At 47.0% G+C, this 24,525-nt stretch overlaps 1 protein-coding gene across 9 annotated transcripts in view; it reads right to left on the bottom strand.

Annotated features, from left to right (window-relative positions):
• Positions 1 to 24,525, bottom strand: part of HERC2 (HECT and RLD domain containing E3 ubiquitin protein ligase 2) — a 156,855-nt gene that overhangs the window by 45,113 nt on the left and 87,217 nt on the right. For all 9 annotated transcript variants that reach the window (XM_078602720.1, XM_078602725.1, XM_078602722.1 and 6 more), the window contains 19 exons: positions 23,414 to 23,522; positions 22,540 to 22,679; positions 21,927 to 22,108; positions 21,161 to 21,266; positions 19,911 to 20,002; positions 17,304 to 17,482; positions 16,720 to 16,831; positions 16,323 to 16,404; positions 14,898 to 15,041; positions 14,143 to 14,233; positions 12,843 to 13,020; positions 12,501 to 12,582; positions 6,190 to 6,361; positions 5,813 to 5,957; positions 4,591 to 4,816; positions 4,052 to 4,220; positions 3,193 to 3,382; positions 2,014 to 2,139; positions 996 to 1,187 (listed from right to left, as the gene is read on the bottom strand). In XM_078602720.1, coding sequence (XP_078458846.1) covers positions 996 to 1,187; positions 2,014 to 2,139; positions 3,193 to 3,382; positions 4,052 to 4,220; positions 4,591 to 4,816; positions 5,813 to 5,957; positions 6,190 to 6,361; positions 12,501 to 12,582; positions 12,843 to 13,020; positions 14,143 to 14,233; positions 14,898 to 15,041; positions 16,323 to 16,404; positions 16,720 to 16,831; positions 17,304 to 17,482; positions 19,911 to 20,002; positions 21,161 to 21,266; positions 21,927 to 22,108; positions 22,540 to 22,679; positions 23,414 to 23,522 — 2,717 coding nt within the window. The remainder of the gene's footprint in view (positions 1 to 995; positions 1,188 to 2,013; positions 2,140 to 3,192; positions 3,383 to 4,051; positions 4,221 to 4,590; positions 4,817 to 5,812; positions 5,958 to 6,189; positions 6,362 to 12,500; positions 12,583 to 12,842; positions 13,021 to 14,142; positions 14,234 to 14,897; positions 15,042 to 16,322; positions 16,405 to 16,719; positions 16,832 to 17,303; positions 17,483 to 19,910; positions 20,003 to 21,160; positions 21,267 to 21,926; positions 22,109 to 22,539; positions 22,680 to 23,413; positions 23,523 to 24,525) is intronic.

Genomic DNA, 24,525 nt, shown 5'->3' with positions numbered 1-24,525 from the left:
ACATGCGATGCATTATGCACACACATCACACACAAACTACACAACCATGCACACAACACAGACACATAAATGACTAATTTCTTGCACAACCCGTCTGTTGTTAGATAAGAAACCATCTAATTACAGATGCTTACTTTCCTTCCTCTTTGGTTCTTTCGGTAAAATCACGTAGGTAGAAAAGAAGAATAGATCACGACGTTTCGATCACCACACAAGCAATCGTCTTCAGGTGGGATTGTGCCTAATCTCATCTTTGGATTTCCCACTCGCTTTGGCACAATCTCTAGCCCCCACCCTCTTGCCCGTTGGGGCAACCCCCCCCTCCCCCCCTCTCGCCTCTATATATGTATAAGGACTTGTTTCAGCAGCCTGTTTCTCTCTCCCACCTGAAGATGATTGCTTGTGTGGTGATCGAAACGTCGTGATCTATTATTTTTTCTACCTACGTGGCTTTACCGAAAGAACCAAAGAGTATGCATTCCTGCAGTCACGAAAGCTTCAAATCAAGATTGTTTACTTTCCTATTATAATGGTTTGATTTCTAACCCGATGGTTGTATATAGATGCTGGTATGAATATAATAAATATTTAAGTTTAGTTAATGATATTAACATGGAATTAATATAGACGTGATTTCCGTTTTTAATGCAACAAGTCATTACGTATTTTAGTCTTAAGCAAAGCAAAGCTTTGTAAAGCGCCTTGAAATTGATTATTGTTCTGCTTGTTCACTCGGGAAAGCGCAATGCCGCTACGTGTGATCCTAATTAAGCGATTTGCAGGTCATATTTCAGCATTGGGACGTTTTCCCAAAACCAGTCACTCTGTGTGTTTGTGTGTATGTGCTTTTTAGCTTCAGAAGGACCCGGAGAACTGAGGAATCCCGTGCAGAAAACGGGGCGAGAGAAACAGGCAACCTCCACGCAGAAAGGCAATCGAAACCAAGGCCCTTCTTGCTGAGAGGTGCGAGGGTTACCACCGCCCGTGGCGCCCACCTGGGAGTAGGCGATGCCCATGGCGGACAGTACGGCCGACAGCACCTCGCGGCCCCGCTCGCTGGCACGCGCAGCGACTGCCAGCTTCAGCAGGTCGACGAGCACGCGCGTGTCCTCGGGCACGAGCAGGCACGTGAACTCATCCAGACCCTCGGGCTCCGGCACGGCAGTCCGGGCCTGGCTCTCTGTCACCTGCAACGCACACGCGCATAAGCGTAATGCACCAAACACCTACACATACTCACAACAGCCACCATGCACTACGAGGTGGCGGTGACGGATACATCACGGCATTATTAACATCGAATAACCTTTATACTACCAGCGTGGAGCCCTAGCAGACATAACAACAACAACAAACGATGTTCACCACTAAATGGCCGTGACATCACCACGGTGCTTGTGTCAGGATAGATGCACATTGAGGTCACCATTAAGTGTTAAAAGCTTGCTGACAGGAGGTCATGGAAGAGACCCAGTTATTATGAGCTGAGATGACTGGCAGATGCACCACCTGTGCTCCCCACTGTGCAAACTTGCTGCGTTTTAGCCGCCCGGAGCTCCGCTCATTGTTGCGAGTGTTGCTCCTCCCGCCATCTGTTGTTGGAGGGCAACTTCCTCAAACTGCCCAGTAGCATTCTTCACGAGACTCGCCTACAGAGGCTGATCTTGACACTGCTGACACCAGACATTTAGTAACTACTCAGCCCATCTCTTCTCTAGCCCAATAGCCCCTTTATTTTAGCCCCCTCTGACAAGTAAAATAAAAGCTGCTTTATTGCGAGATCGTGTTTAATCCACCGAGTGCCCAAGCAGCTTCCGTTTGCTCGGACAGAGGCGGCTAAACAGGCACGGCACGGGCTGGAGAAGAGATGGGCTGATGTAATACGGGAGGTTTTGTAGCCGGTTGTAATTGCTGATGACCGGCACCAGCGTCAGTCCCCTGGTTCTGCAAGTTGGGTCGGGGGGGGGGGGGTTTGGTCACGAGACGTTTTGGATGCCTATCCGCGGGCTGCACCTTGGCTGTGTTGGTCATGGTCTCCGCTATGATGGACGCGGCTCCAGGGTCATCGGTCACGGGGATGAATGGCCGGGAGAAGGTGGTCGACGTCGATGGGGTGAGCGTGTCCTCCGACGCTGTTGTCTGCGAAACAAAAACAACAAAGTCACTACAAGTCATTACTTGGCCTCACCGAGTCTCAAGAGACTCTTTTTTTTCCAGAAGGGTCCTACCAAATGTTCGCAGTCATGGGCGATATTGTTTCTGGGCATAATCCCAATTGAGTAATTTGCAGGTAGCTTATCAGCATTGGGTTGTTTGGCTGATAGCGGTTACAATTTATGTGTTTAGCTATGGGGAGGGCGGGCACAGAACCCAGAGGAAACCCACACAGAACAGGGGGAGTACATATAAACTCGATAAAAACTCTATCATAGCACTTTAGTGACTCCACTGCACTGATGCTATATAAACATTTATGTGACTGATGCCACAGCAGCAGATACACTTCAATCACGACCACTACCCGTGTCGAGGACTCAAGTCGAGCAGACCCATCGCACCTCATTGGGACGGTGTTCAACCACCACACTGCAGGTCACCCTCACTCCTCTTTCTGCTTCCCTCGTACTGCCTCCGCTCTGGATTCACTTCCCGTCGTCTCGATTCCGAAGCTCTTATAACCTTGCTCAATTTAAGAAATGTGTTAACTGTTATCGAATACAATTTTGATAATCATGCTCTTTGGTGCTGGCCACTTGACACATTTATTTATTGTGTCTCGATAAAGAATTATAAGCGAGGATCTCAACCGTATTGGGTGCCGCGTTGGCAAGATGTTAACTACCTCCTATGGTATGTAGGAGGTCGCGGGTTCGGTCCCGACCTCAACACCTGTATATCTGGAGTTTGCGGTGTCTCTCTCCCCGTGAAGACATGGATTTTTCCCTCGGTCCTCCGGTTTATCCTTCCACATTTAGAAGCATGCATTTAGAGAATTTGGCTGCTTTAAATTTCCACATGATAAGCCACTTATCATTGAGCTATCATTTGTGATAGCCAGGTTGCTTCTGCAAAATAGCTATATAGCTCAGTAGGCCTTACCTGGTAAAAGAAACAAAGTTTAGTTTAGGCTAAGCACTATGCTGAGGAATTACAAGCCCCCCCCCTCCTCCCAGGAAACGGGGTCCAGCGCACCTCATTGCGCTTGTCCTGCCAGGGGCCCAAGCTGGGCCCTCCGTCCGTCTCCGTGGCAACAGAGGACTCGGCGTCCTCGGCGGCGGGCGGCGGAGCTGGGGAGAGGTCGCGTGAGGGCACCAGCGGGGAGACGGCGCGCTCCGTAGGGGCGATCATGCTGCCCGGCATCAGCGAGCAGCACACGGCGTCTCTGGAAGGGCAGAAGAGGGAGCAGCAGCAGCACCAACACACACAACTCTGACAGTTAGATATGTGTATGTGTGTTGAACTTCTTTCGCACTGTACGTAGCCAACCATGCTAATCAGAGGTGCGAATCGGAGAATGAATGAGATCAGGTTAAGGCAGGGGTTGGGAATCAAAATAACAAAAGGCATCTTTTTTTCCAAAATGGTAAAAAAGTCTATATTTCAAGAGCTGAAACGCGTGTCAATACGAGACGGTCCTTAATAAATAACGTCATGAAGCAGTCCGTAATGAGTTGCATGCGGCTTGGGAGCTGCAAGTTGCCGACTCCTGCCCATGGTAAAATGGACATCCATTGTAAACTGGACTACCATGGCAAATTGGACTTCCATGGTAAACTGGACTTCCATGGTAAACTGGACTAACATCATAAACTACACTTCCATGGTAAACTGGACTCCCATGGTCAGTGGTCAGGAACCAAAATAACAGGAGCCATTTCTGTTGAATTCCGTAAAAAGACAGCTAAATATTTCAAGAGCCGCAATGCAATTCTTAAAGAGCCACCTGCGGCTCCAGAGCCAGAGCTTGCTAACCGCTGCGTTTAAGGCAACGAAGAAGCGATGAGACGCTTAATGGAGCTGAGAGGCACGGGCCTGCAGCTGGCTCACGCACCTTGCATACATGTGCTGCAGGGCAGTGAGGATGTGGGACAACGCCTGCTGCTTGGCCTGTTTGCCGTCCAGCGCCAGCAGGATCTTGGTGAGGGATGGCCGGTTCTGTTTGGCCGCTACGGAGCCATTGGGCTTGGAGCTCACCAGTGGATCAGAGTCCGAGTGCAGGCCTGAGCACACACGTACGCACAAGGAAACTCCACCTTTGCAACGTTCAACGTGATAGCTTCTTCTCAGAATCGAACATTGGATTCACATTGCTTCCTATGGTTATTATTGACATATTCCAACCAAGGTCAAAATTGTGAATGCATCAGTGCTGTCTGTCCATCCGTAATAGAGCACAGGGAATCATGAAAACTCTCATGAAGACGACCCAGACGCAAACGTCACAATCATTATCACAGCGAACACTCAGGACAGGACATTGTGTAGAGACATACGCCCTGCTTCATAGCTGACTGACTCTGGTGCAATGTACAGACTTGGGTCCTGTCTGCCATCAGCTGACAATCATTCGCGTGCAGAAGCAGCACCCACCAAGATAGCTGGCACCAAGGGGGTCCCGTGCCGCCTGAAAGAGCACAGGCTCGTGCACGGCGGGCGTGGCCACGTCCACGGTGGTCCAGGCGATGCTGTGCGAGGAGCCGCAAGCCACGCGCGTGATCTTGTGGCCCTCGAGGCCCTGAACGAGTGTGGGCCGCCGGTTCACGGTGGTAGTGCCGTTCCCCTGTTGCCCATGGTCGTTGTCGCCCCATGCATAAACCTGCATGCCGCACAGTGTTATTATTAGCCTCCGGTGGTCACCCTCTGTACCCACGCCGAGCTCCACAAACCCCAGCAGCACCAAACCAGGTACAACGTGAACACTCATTAGAGCAGCGGGCCTCATCAGAGTAGAATCCCCCCCCCCGCCCCCGTTTAGCCATACAGACTTCTGGCGTATGTTCCAAAACTATTTACAAGTACCTGACAAGGCTGGCACAATCCATGATAGAGTGGTCAGCACCGTACTTTCCCATGATTGATGGTGACATAGCAACATCGGGCACTGCCAAGTTCATAAAGTAAAGAAATCTCTTTACTAAGGTGGCTGACTAATTGGACTTCTCCTGTCTTGAAATGTTTAACCCACTGTGACCCAATTTTGTGCAGCACTCACTCATTTACACGTCACGAAGAAGAGCCACTGCCCAATGCATCACCTATTATACAATTTTAGTTTTAAGTTCGTGTTTTTTTATGTCCTGAGAGTTTTCTGTTATTCGCGTTAGCGTAGCACTTTTGAGTGGTGCCAGCTCAAGATCAACAGTTTTAGTGGGAAGCATGGAGTCTCGCACTGCCTCTACATAGCTTCAGACATTGCTCTCCCATCTCAATCGCAACGGAAGCGACACTGGCAATTGCATTTTGACACGTATCACTGCCTGTTTACAGACTAGTGCAATAATCACCACGATTATTATTTAGATGTTTCTGTAACTGTAAATGTTTTTTGTTTTGTTTTTTGCCCGAGTCAACTCTTGCTCAAGGAAATGTATTTCGTTTACTATCGATTGTGTGCGTGCGCCGTTTTCAACTTCTTTGGAATGTCGTTGTTTTTTCTCCGATTTTTAATTAGCTTCATTGCCTGTACGTGTTACGCGTTATTGCTTTTCAAAAACTTCTCGTGACCCCTGGTCACTCTTGCAAACGAGACTCAATCCTGCTCTTTTGAGTCCTCGCGCCGGGTGGCCGGGCGGGCGGGTGCAGGGGGACGCACCTGCCCCCCCTCGGTCACGGCCAAGCAGTGCAGGGCCCCCACGGCCACGTGCACGATCTTTTTGTTGCGCAGTCCCTCCACCACCTGGGGCTTCCGCACGTGGGCGTCCGTGCCGTGGCCGAGCCGGAAGTAGTCTCCCTTTCCCCTGGGTCACACACCACAGGTCAGTGCGCACGCTCATTACAGACACACTCTGAAGCGAGTCTCGAGTCTCAATAATATTTTACTAAATAAGAAAGGATTATTTATAGCAACACATTTTGAGTTCCCTATGAATTTGATAGCTTAACATGGAGTAACGTTGAAGTCAGCTTTTCATTAGCACAGGATATATTTGACACACACTCTCTGGCAGAACTTGGCAATGAGACACAGACCAGGTCCACACGAGGCCGGACTTGGACAGGGCGAGCGAGAACTGCGCGCCGCACTCGATCTGGCAGATCCCCTGCCCGTTGAGCCGCTCGATGTTCTGAGGGACGTTGCACCCCTCGCTGCCCCCGCGGCCCAGCTTTCCAAAGTCTCCATCTCCCCACGAAAACACCAGACCTGGCCACACACACACATACAAGACAAAATAAATGAGCAGACAAAAATGTTTTCTTCCCATATCGGTTTCTCCACGTACAAATTATAAAAGATGGTTTACACCATCCCATTGGCCAAATGACCTTACAGGTAGTGCATTATTTAAACACAAATTCTTGACCAGATTCTAGATTCTGATTTTTTAAAAATATAATTGGATGCACTCCACAAATTCAGACAACAGCCACCGCTCGTCACTAAGTGGCAGTGACATCACCACAGAGCTTCTGCCAGGCTAATTGCATCGAGAAGCGAGGGCATAACTGTGGCTGAGAAGACCCGACGCTTCATGTGGAATGACAGGGCAGACTTCCACGCAGCATTATGCAGCTGATGAAAAACTAAACTAAAACTAAACTTCGATTTAAAGCTTTCATGACTGCAGGGATTCATCTTCTTGGTTCTTTCGGTAAAGTCACGTAGAAGGAAAATAATAAAATAATAAAACATAATAAAATAATTCTCACGACGTTTCGGCCACAACGCAAGCAGCCGTCCTCAGGTGAAGAATGAAACACCACCAAGCTTGGAGCGTATATTTCAAGCTTGGTGGTGTTTCATTCTTCACCTGAGGACAGCTGCTTGCGTTGTGGCCGAAACGTCATGAGAATTATTTTATCATGTTTTATTTTTTATTTTCCTTCTACGTGACTTTACCGAAAGAACCAAGAAGATAAAACTAAACTATTTTTATTTTACCAGGTAAGTCCCACTGACCTATATAGCTCTTTTTCATAACAGACCTGGCTATCACATATGATAGCTCAACGAAGTGGATTATCAAATGAAAATTTATAGCAGCCAGATACTCTGAATGCATGTTTATAAATGTGGATGGAAAAAACCTGAGGACCCAGAGAAAAAAACAGGCGACCAGGGAGAGAACATGCAAACTACAAATTTACAGGCATCAGGGTCGGGATCGAACTCACGACACTCTGTATACCAGGCGAGGTAGTTAACATCTCACCACCGTAGTACCGGTATACCTTGCACTTTCGTCTGGTTAGGGACCAGAGCATGGACGAATGTCAAAAATGGACGAATGTCAAAGCAGAGCCTTTATTTAGCTTGCAAATGTATTTTGCCCGGTGAAAAACGTACATGCAAATAACTATAGTAACTATATAACACATGTGTGTGAAATCTAAATTAACAGAAATAAAAGAAAAATAAACATGAAAAAAATTAATAATAAACTATATGATCATTTTAATATTTGTATTTTGCGTAAGTGGACGATGAATATATTGGTGATTTAGAGGGAATCTAGATTCATAAAATAGGAAGGAGAAAATTGGTGCGGATGAGGTTCATCATCAGAACCGGAAATCAATCTTTCTTTTTGGTGGAGATCTAACAGTGGCTGGAGCTAACGATGACGGCTCGGAATGTGAAGGGTTAGGGGGAGGGATGACTGGCGATGGTTGTGGCGGTTGCTTCTTGAAAAAGGAAACCAAGGAAGTTTGCAGTATTGAAGTGTTCTTCCTTTTTCTAAGAAGTTCTTTGTAACAGGCTATTTGGTATTCTCGGCCACTAATTACTTTAGAACTTCTTTCGAAATTGGGATCGACCCTTTCCCAAAATGCAATTGCGTCCTCTACTTTGGCAATTCCTTCTTCTAATCCTTTGGTTGTCAACGCCCTAGGCCAGGGGTCGGCAACCAAAATAACAAGAAGAGCCATTTCTTTCCAATTCGGTACAAAATTCAGTATTTCAAGAGCCGCAATGCATCTGAGTACATACTGTACATACGTACATATTGTCAAGAAGCAGCCCGTAAAGAGCCGCATGCGGCTCCGGAGCCGTAGGTTGCCGACCCCTGCCCTAGGCTGAGCCGTATCTTCAGACGAAGACTCCTGTTCATTGAAAATGTTTCTGTGTTTATCAAACTGCAGAAGATCCTCATCAGTTAGGGGCTGATCATGCGACTAAAGCAGTCCCCTAACATCTTCAGCCTCTACTTGTAATTCCAGCTGCTGAGCCATGTCCACAACACATCAAACCCTTCAAAATCGTCCATGAGGGAGGGAACCAGCTTCTTCCATACCCCTTTCACATTGGTTTCTTGTACTTCGTCCCATGCATCTCTGATAGTTTTGATTCCATCCTGAATATTAAAAGTTTCCAAAATCATTTTACATTTATTTTGCTTACCTCCCTCATCAACATCTGCAGTATCTCGTGCAGCTATAGCCTTTGCAAACGTCCTTCTCAGATAGTAAGATTTGAACGATGCGATTACTCCTTGCTCCATAGGCTGCAGCAAAGCAGTTGTATTTGGAGGAATAAACACAACTTTTCTCTGTGGGCCTCAATCACAAGTCTTGGGTGGCTTGGAGCATTATCCACCAGCAATCGAATGTTAAATGGAATTTGCTGTTGTTTGCAGTAAGCCTCAACTGGAGGCTTGAAATAATCACTGAATCAAGTTGTAAATAAATCACCAGTCATCCAGGCTTTTTTATTTGACTTGCAATGAACTGGGAGGCTAGACTTGACGTAACTTTAACGGCCCTAGGATTCTCAGAACGGTTTTAGCTTGCAGTCGCCAGCTGCATTAGTCCCAAGCAACAGAGTTAGCCTATCTTTGGCAGCTTTAAATCCAGGCACTGACCTCTCTTCTCTAGCTATCAAAGTCATTGAGGCCCGTTTCATCCACGTTGAAGATCTGCTGCTTTGTATATCCACCATCTATTATTGTTTTGGGCTCTGCTGGAAAAGTTTCTGCAGCAGCTGTGTCTGCACTAGGGCTGAACGATTAATCGATTTCAAATCGAAATTTGAAACAATGCGATTAGTAAATCGCAAAGGCTGCAATTTTTTGTGATTTGAAAAGTCCTATTACTTTATTATTGAAATTATTTTTCATTATAACTTTCTTTCTTTAACTTAAGAATTGTTATATGTTTGATTGTTCTATTTCAATTAAAACATTTTAATAAATACATGTTGGAAGCAATTCACATATTTTAAGTTATCATCCTTGCATTAGAATATATAGAGCAGTTCATATTTTGATGGTATCATGTGGAAATGCTCCATCACATGTTTTAAATCTATTACACAGTGAATATTGAACTGAAGCTTGACTTAAGAAAATGCAATCGCAATATCTGTCAGAAAAATCACAATTAGATAATTGCCCCAAATCGTTCAGCCTAGTCTGCACTAGCTGCTTCTCCCTGCACTGCAATATTATGGAAACTGGACCTTTTCTTAAAGTTGTCAAACCAGTCTCTGCGAGCCCCAAATATTTTTCCTGATGCCTCTCCTTTTTCAGCCTTCATTGTATTAAATAGAGTTAGGGCTTTAGCCGTCATAAGGCCTTGGCTTAGAGGAATGTTGTGGCTGATTTGATCCTGAATCCACACATTTAAAACTTTCTCCATCTCACCAATGAAACTGTGCCATTTTGTAATAGCTTGGTATGCACTGGCGTAGCGTTTTTTACTTCCTCTAATACTTTACCTTCATTCTTAAGAATTGTACTAACTGTTGGGCGAGGTATGCCTAGCTTGCGACTTAGATCAGCATGGGACATGCCTTGCTCATTAGGTTTGATTAGATCAAGCTTTTCTTGCAAATTGAGAACCTTATGGGTTATTTTAGCTTTACTATCACCACACTTAGGACCCATTATGAATATATTAAAGCACACACATAAGTATTTTACAGGAATCACAAAAATAAGCACAGTATCAATACTATACTCTTTGGGTTTTTCGGTCAAGTCGCGTAGATATAAAAATAAAAATCACGTTTCTATCACAACACAAGCAATCGTCTTCAAGTGAAAAAATACCGCAGGCGAACTGCTGAGGCAGGAGAAATATAGCGAGAGAACTACTGCAGCAAGAGTTTATATAGGTTTGAGATGGGTACAACCCAAGGGTAAGTGAGCGGGGCTAGAGGTGGAATTTACAAGGAATATACCTCGGCCATTGTACTGCTAGAGATTAGCATGTAAATCAGTTAATGTAACCCCACGACTACGGTGCTGAAGAAGCCATTGTATTGCTGGAGATTAGAGATTAGCATGTCAATGTGAGATGGCAGCGGCTGTTTTAATGACACATTCAGCCTATTAAACAACGAGAGCCACCGCCACATCGAAGAAAAGGGAAGCAGCGGCTATGTCAGTGAGACATTTAGCCTGTTAATGTAAAGACATTTAACAAGGTAATGTAACTCAGAGAGTCGGAAATAACTGTTAATATCGGCAGGTAGGATGGAAGCATCACACCTGGTGAATAACATCCTTCCAATGATTGCTCAGTTTGTACCCATCTTCTCAGTTTAAATTGTCTGTGTTTATATATCTGGATGGCTTCATGAACAAATCTTTGTTGATAGCCAGTGGGTTTGCATAGTATCTTCGTCTTGGAGAAATCAATTTCATGTGTGCCGACAGCGTTAAAACAATGATCAGCCACGGCAGAGGTATTAGTCCTACTATGTCTCAGATCCGCCTTGTGTTCACGAACACGGTCTGAGACATGTCGCTTGGTTTTTCCAATGCAACTACTGCCGCAGGCACAACTTAGATTGTAGACACCGAAGTATTTCATGTCAGGGATAACATCACAGATGGGATCAGATCACGCATTTGATGTACTGTGTTAAATCGAACCTGGATCTTGTGTTTGCTCATGATTTTGGAAATATATTTGGTGACCCCTGCTATGTATGGCAAGGTGATGGTTTTGATTGGGTCCTCAGGTGGTTCTCTTCCAACGGTTGGGGTGACAGCTTTACGGATTGTGTGGTCTGAATATCCATTCATCTTGAGGGCTTGGTGTACGTGCTCCAGTTCACTGGCTAGGTGGTGATGGTCGGAAATGCAACGAGCCCTGTGATGTAGAGTTTTGATGAGGGAATTCTTCTGGGCTGGATGGTGGTGGGAGTAAGGGTTTAGATAGGCATCCGTGTGGGTGGCTTTCCCATAGACAGAGTGTCTCAATGAGCCATCTGGTCTCTTTTCGATTAAAACATTCAAAAATGGTAACTTGCCATCCTTTTCCACCTCCATGGTGAATTTGATGGCTGGGTGTATGGAATTGATGTGGTTGAAGAATTGGTTCAAAGCTGGCAGGCGATGTGGCCAGATGACAAACGTGTCATCTACGTATCTCTTCCACAACTACATCGAAATACTGTACACGTGTTTTATGATCACGAAAATAACTATTAACACTGTAGTATTATACTTTTATCACAAAAATAACTATGAATTGTTTACAGTATAATCACATAAATAAGTACAGTATTATTAATATGAATAAACACAAATATAAGAGATGCTCACTGAACGACTTCTATTCAAAAACTGAATTAAAAAGATGGAAGGTTGGATGAAATCGGACGAAAGAGGAAAGCGCGTTGACGAAAATTGAAATGTGGTTATAATTGAAAACGGCCGAAAGAGCGAAGCGACGAAAGTCAAATGGACGAAAGTCAAGGTATCGTTGTATCCCAAAAGAAAAGATAATGGCGTTCGGCTGATTTGGAATGAGACCTCCATTGCCAAACCATAGCTATTCATACGTAAACTGCCCAGGTATTGAAACTTCTCCACTCTCTCCACAACATCCCCAGCGTTTAACAGTACTCTCCTTTTTGTATTTGGATTGTCAACCAACACCAGGTAAAACAACATGTGCACCTATTGTTCTCTTTTAGCCCCGCCCACCCCCCAACACGTTCCATTCATTGGCTGCCACATTCAGATAACCCCCTCCTCCCCCCTTAACTTGTATTTAAGGGCTTGTCTCTTGGAATTTTGCCTCACTTGATACAGTAAATCTAGCTGACAGTCCCACCTGATGACGGAGACTTGTGTTGCCTCCGAAACGTCGTGATTAATAATTTTATTTCTATTATTTTATTTTTATTATTTATTTTTACTTACGTGACTTTACCGAAAAAACCCAAGAGTATGAATCCTTGCAGTCACGAAAGCTTCAAATCTAGAATATGAACAGACCGTTATGCTAACTGAAATTAGTGAGCTCCTACAGGAGTGCAGAGTGGGTGCCAGTGATGTCAAGGTAGCAACAGCGCTCAATGCGTCACATGCACGCTGCCCGGCTCGTGTTACCTTCATCAGTAAGAGCGAGGGTCTGGGCGTCTCTGCTCCCACACGCCACCTGGACCACTCTGTGCCCCAGCAGTGCTTTCACCTGAGACGCATGCAGATACGAAAAATCAGAAACACGCAAACATCCCATAGCCGGCGACGTGGCTTGCAATTCGCTATCAAGTGATAAAAGGGTAGTCTTGGGCCCATCACCTTCAGATAATTTGTGCCTCTTTACACAGCTCCGAGCCACACGAGGGAAACAAACTGATGATAGAGAATGAGGCAGCTGCGGCACTGGACGTGGCGAGCCACCGCCATGTTCGCCCCCCTGCCCTGGCGTCACCGTGGGCGGGCCCTCACCAGCTTGGGCCGCAGCTGCGTGCTGTTGTCTCCGTGGCCCAGGCGGCCGTACTCGCCCAGGCCCCAGCAGTAGAGCTCCCCGCTGGACGCGATGGCTGCACTGTGCGACGAGCCACACGCCACGTCGCGGATGCGTTTCGTCTTGAGGGTGTCGATCAGCTTGGGTTTGTCCACGTTCCTAAAAAAAAATTACCAGGTAAGGCCCACTCAGCTATTTAGCTCGTTTTTTTGGAAGCAACCTGGCCGGGTTTCTGCCCCCGAAATATCTGTGCCCCCTTCCCTTGTTATTGCTCATGCTCTGTATCGGACTCTTGTTGAAAAAAAAGCGACCTGGTCCCAAATTATAGCTCAGCGAAGTGGCTTATCATGTGGAAGTTGACAGCAGTCAAATACTCTAAACGCATGTTTATAAATGTGGAGGGAAAAACGGAGGACTAGGAAAAAAATCCATGTGACCACGCGAAGAGATAACATACAGCGAGGGAAAAAAGTATTTGATCCCCTGCTGATTTTGTACATTTGCCCACTGACAAAGAAATGATCAGTCTATAATTGTAATGGTAGGTTTATTTGAACAGTGAGAGGCAGAATAACAACAACAAAAATCCAGAAAAGCGCATGTCAAAAATGTTATAAATTGATTTGCATTTTAATGAAGGAAATAAGTATTTGACCCCTTCTCAATCAGAAAGATTTCTGGCTCCCAGGTGTCTTTTATACAGGTAACGAGCTGAGATTAGGAGCACAATCTTAAAGGGATTGCTCCTAATCTCAGCTTGTTACCTGTACCAGTTATGTGTTACTTATTTATTGGATATTTACTTTTGTTACTTATTTACTGTTTTAAGTTCACTCGTTTCCGGTTAGTTTGTTTTCTTTGTGCACGTTATGATTTTAATGTTAACAATTGATAATGGAATGTATTACAAATGGTAAACTTCGTATTAATATGATGGAATTAAGCTGCGGTAACGACGTTAAATATATAAATGCATGCGGGGTATATGGAGGTGCGGGCTATCTGAAATTTGTTTTACACAAAACGCAATTTTTGCGGGGTATATGCGTCTGCGGGTTATATGCGTATGCGGGCTTTCTGCGGGAAAATACGTTAATCCACTACTAAACTGTTATGATGATATTCATCCCTCCTAGTTAGGTCACCCAGATCTTACCTACAAAAGGCAAAAATAAATATCATCATGCTCAAAAAGAATAATTATTTATTGCTGAATATTAAAAAGCAACACGAGTGTGTTGCTAGGCCGAGGCTCTGTCACCACTCTGGGCCCTCTCTCACATGCGGCTGAAGTGGCCGAGCTTGCCGTCATCGCCCTCTCCCCAGGAGAACACCTTCCCGTCGATGGTCAGCGCCATGGCGTGGCGCCCGCCTGCAGATGCGCGCACAAAGACAAAAATCCCCCCATATAGCAGACTGTTGGGGGAAAGTGCTCTTATAGCAAGCACCTATGAAGGCCCGGCACGGCAGACGATGAGGTGGGCGGCCAGCACTACGCCCGGCCACCTTTTTCTCCCCAGTGGCGATGTTTACACACCACACCAAGTACTCATTTGAGGCCGAGTCAACCTAGGGGAGGCCCAGGACAAGTTAAGATAATAGTCACTTGGTGTTGGTCCGTGAGCGGGAACTGCCGGGTTCATAGCGGAGCACTCTAACCGCTGCGCCACAAACACGCGCGCACACACACTACATGCGAATACATGACACACACACACACACGACACGCACACGTATGACGTCACGACCCACCCAGTGTCTCCTTCAAACGCTGCTCTCCTCGTCCTTCCTCCTGTTAGTAACACGGCCGCTGCAAAAGCCAGCCTAGGGTGATAATTCCATGAAAACTATGATAGTTAGTTTGGATAAGTGGATATGAATCTACATGAGAGTGTACTAGGAGTGCACAAAACATCCATTGAGAATGCGAATCCAACCAGCATCCAGGCATTCGATCATTCACGACTGACATCCAGGAAGCGTCTTGATCAATCCTAACATTAAACGTGGAAACTGGGCAGGCTGCAGCATCGAACCTGAGTGCACGGCCACCTTCTTCACCACGTAGTTTCCGAGCGCAGTGATCTGCCGGGGGATGGAGATGTTGCCGGATGTGAGGCCCAGGCCCAGGCGGCCATTTGTGGCCTCCCCGCAGGTGAACACCTTCCCCTCGGTCGTCACTGCGGAGGGCGGAACGGCAGTGCTTTAGCAACTCACAGACACAATGCACACATGCAAGCGTGCGATAACCACAGCAGACGCTTCACCCCATCACACACCAACCACACACCACCACACAGCACCAAACACCACCACACTTCAGCCCACCACAGTGAGCGTAGATTGCGAGTTCAAATTTCTGGTTGTGTAGGTTGACTCAGCCCATCCTCTGCCTTTCTCAGGTCAATAAAATGGGTAGCATTTCTGAGGAAGTCAACAGAGTGTGCATTGGATAGACACACCCCCAACCAATAAAAGGGAGGAATTTCCACCACTTATTCAGGGCTATAAAAGGGAGATAAACAGGACCTCAAAGCTCACGAGAGGACGACTCAATACCGAGTTCATAATTACCGTATTTTCCCGCATATAATCCGCGGGGTATACCACTTTTACAAACAAAACAAGACCCTGCGGGGTATATGGAGGTGCGGGCTATCCCAATAATATTTTACACGTGTGACATGTCATTACTCGTTAAACTTTTTTCATGGATAGTACTATCCACTATGCAACACTTACCTTTGACTAAAGCACTGCTGAATAAACCACTAACACTAAAATTGCACATGTTATCACGTTTAAAATTATTAGACTTGTTCGTACAATGTTTACATTGCGCAATGGGAAGGGCCTTAACAAGCGTCTACCAGACACGGAATCATAATTGCCGAGTCCCTTAGGCTGCTGCTATTGGCGGAGCACCATACAGTCGTGACCATGAGCTTTGTTTCAAACTTCCAATGGCTTTTTTGCCAGGAGGCAATGGCGTTACCGTAGTGCCGCTATTGTCTGCGCAGTGCGCAATCTACTAGTGCTAAAACTGTAGAGGGGTAACTACCGGTCCAGTAGCTGTAATATGATGAGGTCGAATGCTGGTAAGCCTAACAGTACGCTTACTTACTTATCTACCAGTCATGTGTTACTTATTTATTGTATATTTACTTTTGTTATTTATTTACAGTTTTAAGTTAACTTGTTTCCGGTGAGTTTGTTTTCTTTGTGCACGTTATTATTTTAATCTTAACAATTTATAGTGGAATGTATTACAAATGTAAACTCTGTATTAATATGATGGAATTAAGCTGCGGTAACGACGCTAAAGATATGAATGCATGCGGGGTATATGGAATGTTTGACATAAAACGCTATTTTTGCGGGGTATATGCGCCTGCGGGTTATATGCGTATGCAGGAAAATATGGTAGTGAGGAGCCTATGGAAGCTGCTGCGCACACCCACCGGCAAACAGACTCTTGGACCCTCCCGCCACCTGCACGACGTTCAGCGCGGAGATGCCCTCCGACAGAGACGGCATCTTGATCTGCACGCACGCGCGCGTAGACGGGAGGGATAAGCGCGTGGGCTACACTCTGCGCCAATGTGCGATGCGAGCAACAAAACCCGCGCACGCTCACAGTGGGGATTAAAGTTCCGGTTCCTTTTGGTTCAACCGGCTGAGAATTTAAGTAATGCCACTGGGCCAACATTTGCAAGAGTGATCCGACCGAGTTGCCAAAATGGCAAAGGAAATAACAAAAAAAACAAGTGAAGGAATTAACCAATAAGTAACCTGTTCAAAAACACCCGCATCACAGAATAAATTGATAACGGTGCGCTTACGCGTTTCACACACTACCTTCGACCCTTTCAGTCCTCCCAGCTGATCCTTGTCATTGAGGCCCCAGACGAGCACTTTGGTCTTGATGTTGAGGGAGGAGTCGCAGCTCACAGACGGCTTCTTCACCACACTGCGGGGGCGACAGTCACGTCAGTGCATCCCTCCACCGCAGGCGCCCAGCACCCACTCCGTGCTCGCCGCGTTTGCAGCCTCCACGTCCGCACGGCAAACGTTGAGCTGCGCTACGCACATAAAGCTCAGGGAAGCGAGGGGGGGGCCTTGAGGGGAGGTGTGCAAGGGTGAATTGTGAGGTGAGCAGTGAGGGCAACAGAATAAGTGTTGCAGTGATTGTAGCGGTATGTTGCAGCAAGTGTAGCTGCGAGTGTGAAGCGAGTGTGAAGCGAGTGCAGCGGTGAGCATATCAGTGAGTGCAGCAGTGAACTTAAGCAGTGAGCATAAGAGTGAGTGCATCAGTGTGTGTAGTAGTGTGTGTAGTAGTGTGTGTAGCAGTGAGGGTAGCAGTGAGTGCAGCAGTGAGAGCAGAAGGGAGCGAAGCAGTAAGCGTGCGAGTGAGGGTTGGGCCGTGAGGGTTGCGGCCGTGCCTGGCCGCGTTGCTCCTCTCCTCGTACTCCTCTTCATTGTCGGAGGCGAGAAAGGAGAACACGGCGGCCGAGTCGTCGTCCTCGGAGCGCACGCGGCCCAGTGCGATGAGGCCATGCACCTTGCAATCGATTCCCGAACTCCGGCACTGCTTCACGGCCAGCTCCACGTACCGGTAGTGCTGAAAGCACACAAAGACAAAAATCCCCCGTGTAGCCTTAACAGACTTTTGGGGCAAGTGCTGTTAGCGAGCACCTATGAAGGCCGGAACAGCACACGAGGGAGTGAGGGGCCAGCACAACGCCCGGCTACATTTGTCTCCCCACTGACGATGTTTACACGCTGCACCAGGTACTCATTTGAGGCCGAGTCAACTTAAGGGAGGCCCAGGAAAGGTTCAGAAAATCGTCACACTTACTCACCATCTACCCCCTGTGCTGTAAGCACACATACACACACTCATCACGTGCCTGTAGTTTTATCCTGAGCACACACTTCTTACACATTTGTAGGTTTGTATAAGCTGTGTGCGACGCGGTCGCAAGATGTTAACTCCCTCACCTGGTATACAGGTCGTGGGTTCAATCCCGACCCTGACAACTGTATATTTGGAGTCTGCATGCACTCTCTCCCCGTGATCATGTGTATTTATCTCCACATCCTATGGTTTTTCCTTCCATCTTTAGAAACATGCGTTTAAAGTATTTGGCTGCTATAAATTTCCACGTGATATGGCACTTCGATGAGCTATCATTTGTGGCCAGGTCGCTTCGGAAAAGAGCTATATAGCTGAGTGGGCCTTACCCAGTAAAATAAATAGCTTTGGCACAATAAGCACATCACACAACTACCAGTGCTGCTGCTCAAGTAATACAAACACAAATGCAAAATTACATTTTAGTCCCAGTGGCCACTGCTCTATCCAATAACCGAGTGTGACACGATCACACAGTTAAATTCCCGGTGGTAGAGGGAGCGGCTCGCAATCGGAAGGTAGCAAGTTCAAATCCTGGTTAGGGTTTGACTGAACCCATCATTCCTCTGGGGTCGATAAAATAGCTACCAATTTGGGACAGTTTTGCTGTTGTTTTGCTGCCTTGCCAAGCTTGAGGATTGATGTACTTATGTAATTTTAACTTATATACTTAATCTATTTTATTTATTTATTTTAAGAGGTTTGCTTACCTTTCCTATACTTTGCACTACTATCTTTTTTTGTAGCTTTCCTTTGGACATCTGTAAAAAAAAGAGCTGTATAGCTCATCGGATTTCTCCAGGATAACTAAAGATTCCGATTCTGACTGTGTAAGGAAGCAAGCCATCTGTGTCAGAGTGGTTGGCAGCGTGTAGCCTGGAGAGCGGTATGGAGCGTGCGGCGTGGAGATCAGTTGGCAGTGTGCGGCGCGGTGGAGCCGGCGCGGTCACCGTCAGCACCGAGCCCCTCCCGTCGCCTCGCCCTCTCACGACTTGTCTCGGCGACACCTTTTCTCCCATCTCTGCGACACCTCCGCTCATTCCCGTATTTTATTCACGAAGCCTCTTGAGCACGCACATGCGGTCTCGATCCGGCCCTCTGTGTGAACTCTCTCGACAGCCTCCGGCCAGCCAAATGCTGTTGCTGGCAAGTGGCATTGAAAATTTACCCACAACTCGATTGTCAAGACTTAGGTATGGTATACCCTTCATTATTCGCGATGAGGGATATGTTCCAACGATGCTTGTGAAAAGCAAATTTCGCGGATACTGGCCTACAAAAACCTATCTTGTCAATGAATTACATTAAATAAATAAATACATAAATGAACTCTTAAATACATGAAAATTATCAAAACAAACATTTACATTTGTTACAATAAACAAAGTAAATAAAAAATAAATATAAAAGTGTTATGACAATAGAGCCTGTATGCAGTGTGAGGGGACTAGTGGCCACGGGAGGTAATGACAGGGAAATCAGCCTACAGTATGAATACATTAGTGGCCACGGGAGGTAATGACAGGGGTATCAGTTGTGAATGACAAGGGACTGGTGGCTACGGGAATGTTGGAGAAGGCAGCGTGGGGTCAGGTGACGGAACGGTCGAGTCTGCCGGTAGAGCGAGCGTCCAGAGTCAGTGAGAATGATCGAGAAGGGGGCGTGGCCTCGGTTGATATATAACGGAGACTCAGGGCTGTTGCAGTGGGATCTCTGCCTGATGTCAAGTGAACGTGTCTTCAATAAAGTGCCATCAAGAGAAGTGTCAAGTCGTCATTACAAAAGAATGAAATAAGAGCTTATAAATGAACTTATTTTAAATAATGATGCCCCACATCATCACTTTATCTCATCACCTCGCATCCCATTCTCTCTCTCGCATCCCATTCTCTCTCTCGCATCCCATTCTCTCTCTCGCATCCCATTCTCTCTCTCTCTCTCATCACTTTCTTTCTCTCTCGATGCAGTCGTGTAGAGTTCCAGATGTGATTTGCAGAGAGCCAAAATCACGCAAAGCAAGTTCATGAATAACGACGGAATACCGCAGTGACACACATTTACAATAGCCAGGTCTTCCTATTCTAGAGATATTGCACCCGTACTGCCGCCTGATTGATTGGTGGAAGACAAGTACCTCGCAGCAGTCCGACAGGAGGGTGACCACAAAATCCGTGGGCGCGATGTTGATCGTCTTCAACTCGATCATGGTCGTGAGAGAGCTCCCTCCTGTGAAGGAGAAGCCTTCTTTACAGAGACGACTTGGCAGACTAATGCTCGTTGATGTATTATTGTTCACATCTCAAACGCAACATCAACAAATACGTTCCTTATAATGAGGCAGACGACCACATATTTGTAGAAAAAAAAAAACGTCACTGTTTAAATCTGGCTCCCAGTTAGACCAAATGGAAGCCTCCATGACAGTTCACAAGCACGATGTGATTGCACATGGTAAAGTCAGCGCAGTTCATGCTTGAGCAATGCAAGGCAAAAGCAAGACAGGATGTCACAGGATGTCACTATGCATGAAAGAGAATTTGGTAGCACTGGGAGCGAACCCATACATAGTGGGACAATCAGAAAACCCACAAAAATGAGCTGGCAACTCACATGCTGCACTGCAAGAGGACAAGGCCTATCAGATGTGTTGCGCGTGAAAGATTGGGAATGCTGCCACCCGAACCCCAACCTCATAGAGAATGTCCTCCAACTGGTCCATGTGGGGTTATTAAACCACTGCGGGTGAGTGCCAACTGCAGTATCCCCCTCGCATACAGGCCTAGCACTGTGCCCAGGCTGCCCAATCTACGTCCCGTATGCCCTACCTGCTGACGTGCTTGATTTGTTGATAAAAAAAAATGGTAAAGGAGTAGCCGTGCAACTGCTAGCTCACACCACTAATGCATGGAGGGCCTCCATGAGCGTGAAGTCTTGTGGGTAAATGGTCTATTCTTCCACTTCGATCAAATGAGTTTAAAGAGGCGGGTGTACCCACGCTTCTGTTGACGTGCATCTCCTTTATTACGTTTGGCTCTTCAGGTTTTTTTTTTCTAGGTAAGGCCCACGGAGCTATATAGCTCTTTTTAAGAAGCAACCTGGCCACAAATGATAGGTCAAGAAAGTGGCGTATTATGTCGACATGTATAGCAGCCAAATACTCTAAATACGTTTCCAAATGTGGATGGAAAAACCGGAGGACCTGAAAAAAAATAGACGCGATCATGGGGAGAACATACAAAGGCCAAATATACAGCAGGCGTCAGGGTTGGGCTTGAACCCAATGACCTCCTGTATACCAGGCGAGGTAGTTAACATCTCGCCACCACGACACCCCTGCTGAGAAAGCAATGCTGCTCTGCGGAAGCCACTCCCGCCCGGCCCTACCTGAGATGACGACGAGAGAGGGCATGTAGCTGCTATCTGCCGGGTGGACGATCATCTTGAGGCGGTGGATCAGCACGTCCGGGAAGAGCTCCAGCCGCACCCAGTGCTGCTCGCACGCACGGCACCAGGAGGCAAACGCAATCAAAACCTGAAGGCCACGGGAGCACGGAGCCGCTAGGGGTCACGTGAGATTGTCCTAGAAAGACACGTTTAAGGCCATGGCACGGACAAAGGAGGAAAGGCTTATGACTATTCCAAGCCATTCATATTGTGTGGGTAAACATGATCAATCAATGTGGATGACACTAGTTTTATCATCAATTACAGATCAATTGAGCAATCAGGAAACAGCAACAAGGGCAACACAGCAGCGTGTTTTGGGACGACCTTGCGGATTTATCATCGGGCCTCAATGCCAAATTCAGAATCCTTCCAACGTGGTTCATCACTCCAAGCGAAGTGATAGAGGGAGATAAGTGCATCGCACTAGCATTGTGTGCTCCGAGTCTCAAAGCACAAAAGTGAGTTAATTGCAAAAAATTCCAAGTCGTACATTAATGGATGCGTTGTCATAAGAGTAATAATTAATTTACTGCTTCAACACTTGCACTCTTGACAATTCAAGTTGTTTGGCTATGTCAGGTGGGTGGTGGAGGATTACGCGACAAAACTTTGATCGGATTCAATGTGTTCCCTTACCCTAAAAATCGATAATGACTCGCGATACGGTGATAATCGCGGCGGCAGCGGCAACCCTGGCTCTGACCTTTCCCTGGGAGCCCGACGATTGCCAGGGGGAGCCATCGAAGAGGCGCGCCGCATGGCTCGCCGCTGACGACGCCGTGACGCCCTTGACGACGCGTGACCAGTCCTCGACGAGCGAGCCCATGCCTCCCTGGCGCCGCCGCACATGGCGGCCCGAGCGGCCGGCGCACGCCGCCGTCTGACCTGTGGGTGGCGGAGGGGAGGGGGGGCGAATGGTGATCCCGCGGCGCTTCTCAACGGCGACACAACCCGACTCACGCAAAATTGGGCATGACAGAACGCTGGTAGGACGCGTGCATGGTGCAACACAGGGACATGAGTATGGTGCCTCTTTAAAGCCCTGGTCAACCTCCCATGCTCCCCATTCCAACTCCATCAGGTACAGACTCTCTGTTCGCTCCCTAAATATCCCGAACCCTTTACTCATCACTCCTTCGCTCAATAATTTCTACGAAATTTTACTTATGAACTCAAAACCTTGTTTAGCTACAAAAGAGGCACTGAAAAACTGAGTGTATAGACTAGCGCGCTAAGACGGTGCTGTCGTAAGTTCAGGTCGCTCTCTGTAACAGTCCATCATGAAACTTCAAAGCGGAAGGACGCAGAAAGCCCACCTGGCTCGTTGATGCGGTCGAAGACGTGCCGCACGTTGTGCCTCTTCGACTTGAAGCAGTTTTCGCAGAAGTCAAAATCATCGCAGTTGCGGCATTTGTAGCGCGGGCCCACGATCGGGTAGACGTGACAGCCGTCGCACCTGCAGACAACAGCACCGTTTTGTACCACACAGGCCGATCTCGGCAGACACAGCCCTACGTTAAAGATAGAGAACACCACAGAGGCACCTGGAGCCATCAACACGGTTGCATTTGACGTTGGCCAAACACTGTCTCATGTGCTACACTCGCTTGCACTTTTCAACGCGAGTGATTATGCTGCACGTATCACGTACTCCAGCACTGTGGAGGCAGTGAGGGTTAGTGGATCACACAAATTCACGAAACTTCATCCCTACCCGTGAGTGTCGAGGTCGATATTTCCTGGCTTGCCACAGAACAGCAGTGTAGCTAGTGGATTAATTTCCACATGTATTAAATTTGTATGGGGATTGAGTAATACTCCATCCAGGTACTCTGGTTTCCTCCCACATGTATAACCACTCATCAATGGAGTTGGCCAAACATTCCAATATAGGACCACAGAGCTTGGGCAATTGCTGGCACCAGTTCTGGCTGCCTTCCCACGAATCTGTGGTTTTTCCCACACCTCCGAATAAAAAAATGTGTTTTACTTATTTATTCCTAATTATTTGAGCGAATGTCCCTGACAGTCTCTTAGGCTAACATGAAGGTACTTGCATGCGTGCGCGTGTGTGAAAGTTTTTTGCTGCAGAACACTAGGGTGTGACACGTCAGTCGAATTGCTGGCCCTGCATGGGAGAGATCGGCAATTGTGTTGCGACACGGCTGGTGGCTGGGGTGGTGCGCGTACGTGACGGTGGGGTGGCTGCTGGGCACCAACTCCATCTCCGACAAGAGACCGGTCCAGTGGGACTGCTGTGGGAAATCCACGATCACGTCCTTCCCATTGGCGCTGAAGGCTGCGGTGATGAACAGTCAACGGCAGACAGGACGCACGGGTTAGACACGGCACGAAGCCAGGGGTGAAGAATCATCGAAGCCCTTCAGAATGTACAGTGTGGTAACACTGCAAAGCCCTAGAACCAAAGGAAATGAGATTTGTGCGGAGTGAGATGGGTTTTTATCTTCAGAACAGTAGTGTCTATGGTCTCATGATATTGCATACAAAATCCAATACACAAGGTCATGGGCTACGACAATAGCGCAGAATGGCCCACTCGTGCATGAACGTATATACGCGTGTTGAAATTCTCTTGCACTGTACGTAGCCAACTGCCCTAATCAGAGGTGCAGGGGCAGGACAACTAACTAAACACAAAAAGCAGTTCTAAAGAAATTAGTTTTCAATCTAAGTTTCAAAGTGCATAGCTCCAGTGGCTTCCTAATATCGAAAGGAATAGCGTTCCAGACGGCCGCAGAAGCGCATCTGAAAGCGTGTAATGCGGCAAACATCTTTGTTCGATGGCTCGCCAAAAGCCGCTGCTGCTAGGATGACCGCGATTTGTGTGTTGGTTTATGCTCCTTGACGAGATCGGCCAGGTATTGTGGCTCAAACGAACACCCAGCTGCATTTCAGCCAACCTAGATCCTGGCTCGTCCCTAACGCTCACTGTTTGGAATGCAAAACCTGGTGAAAGTATGAATCGGTGTCACGGCTGAACTCCCAAACCGCATCTCTGTTGTCTGTAACTCCTCTTAATCTGTCGGGTCACGTTGCTCAGTTTATCTGCAATTGAGAATGAATGCTGCCCCAAAGAGGAGTCGTTGACAAGAGAAAGTCCGCAGACAGACCAAGGGAAATCATGCAGTTCCAACAGGAGGCTGCCACTTGAAGAGAAATAAGAGGAGCTCACCTTTTGGAATTCCGTTCCCCTACGATTACTCAGTTATCATTGACATCACCACTTAAAATTGAAATTCGTAAAGTGCTCGTATAATTAAAACCCTAAAATAATGAGAAAG

The sequence above is a fragment of the Lampetra planeri genome, chromosome 19 (genome assembly GCF_965212315.1).
Source record: "Lampetra planeri chromosome 19, kcLamPlan1.2.h2, whole genome shotgun sequence".
In the NCBI taxonomy this organism is placed as follows: domain Eukaryota; kingdom Metazoa; phylum Chordata; class Hyperoartia; order Petromyzontiformes; family Petromyzontidae; genus Lampetra; species Lampetra planeri.
Note: the sequence above shows the minus strand (reverse complement) of the source record. Positions and strands in the feature narration are given on the sequence as shown.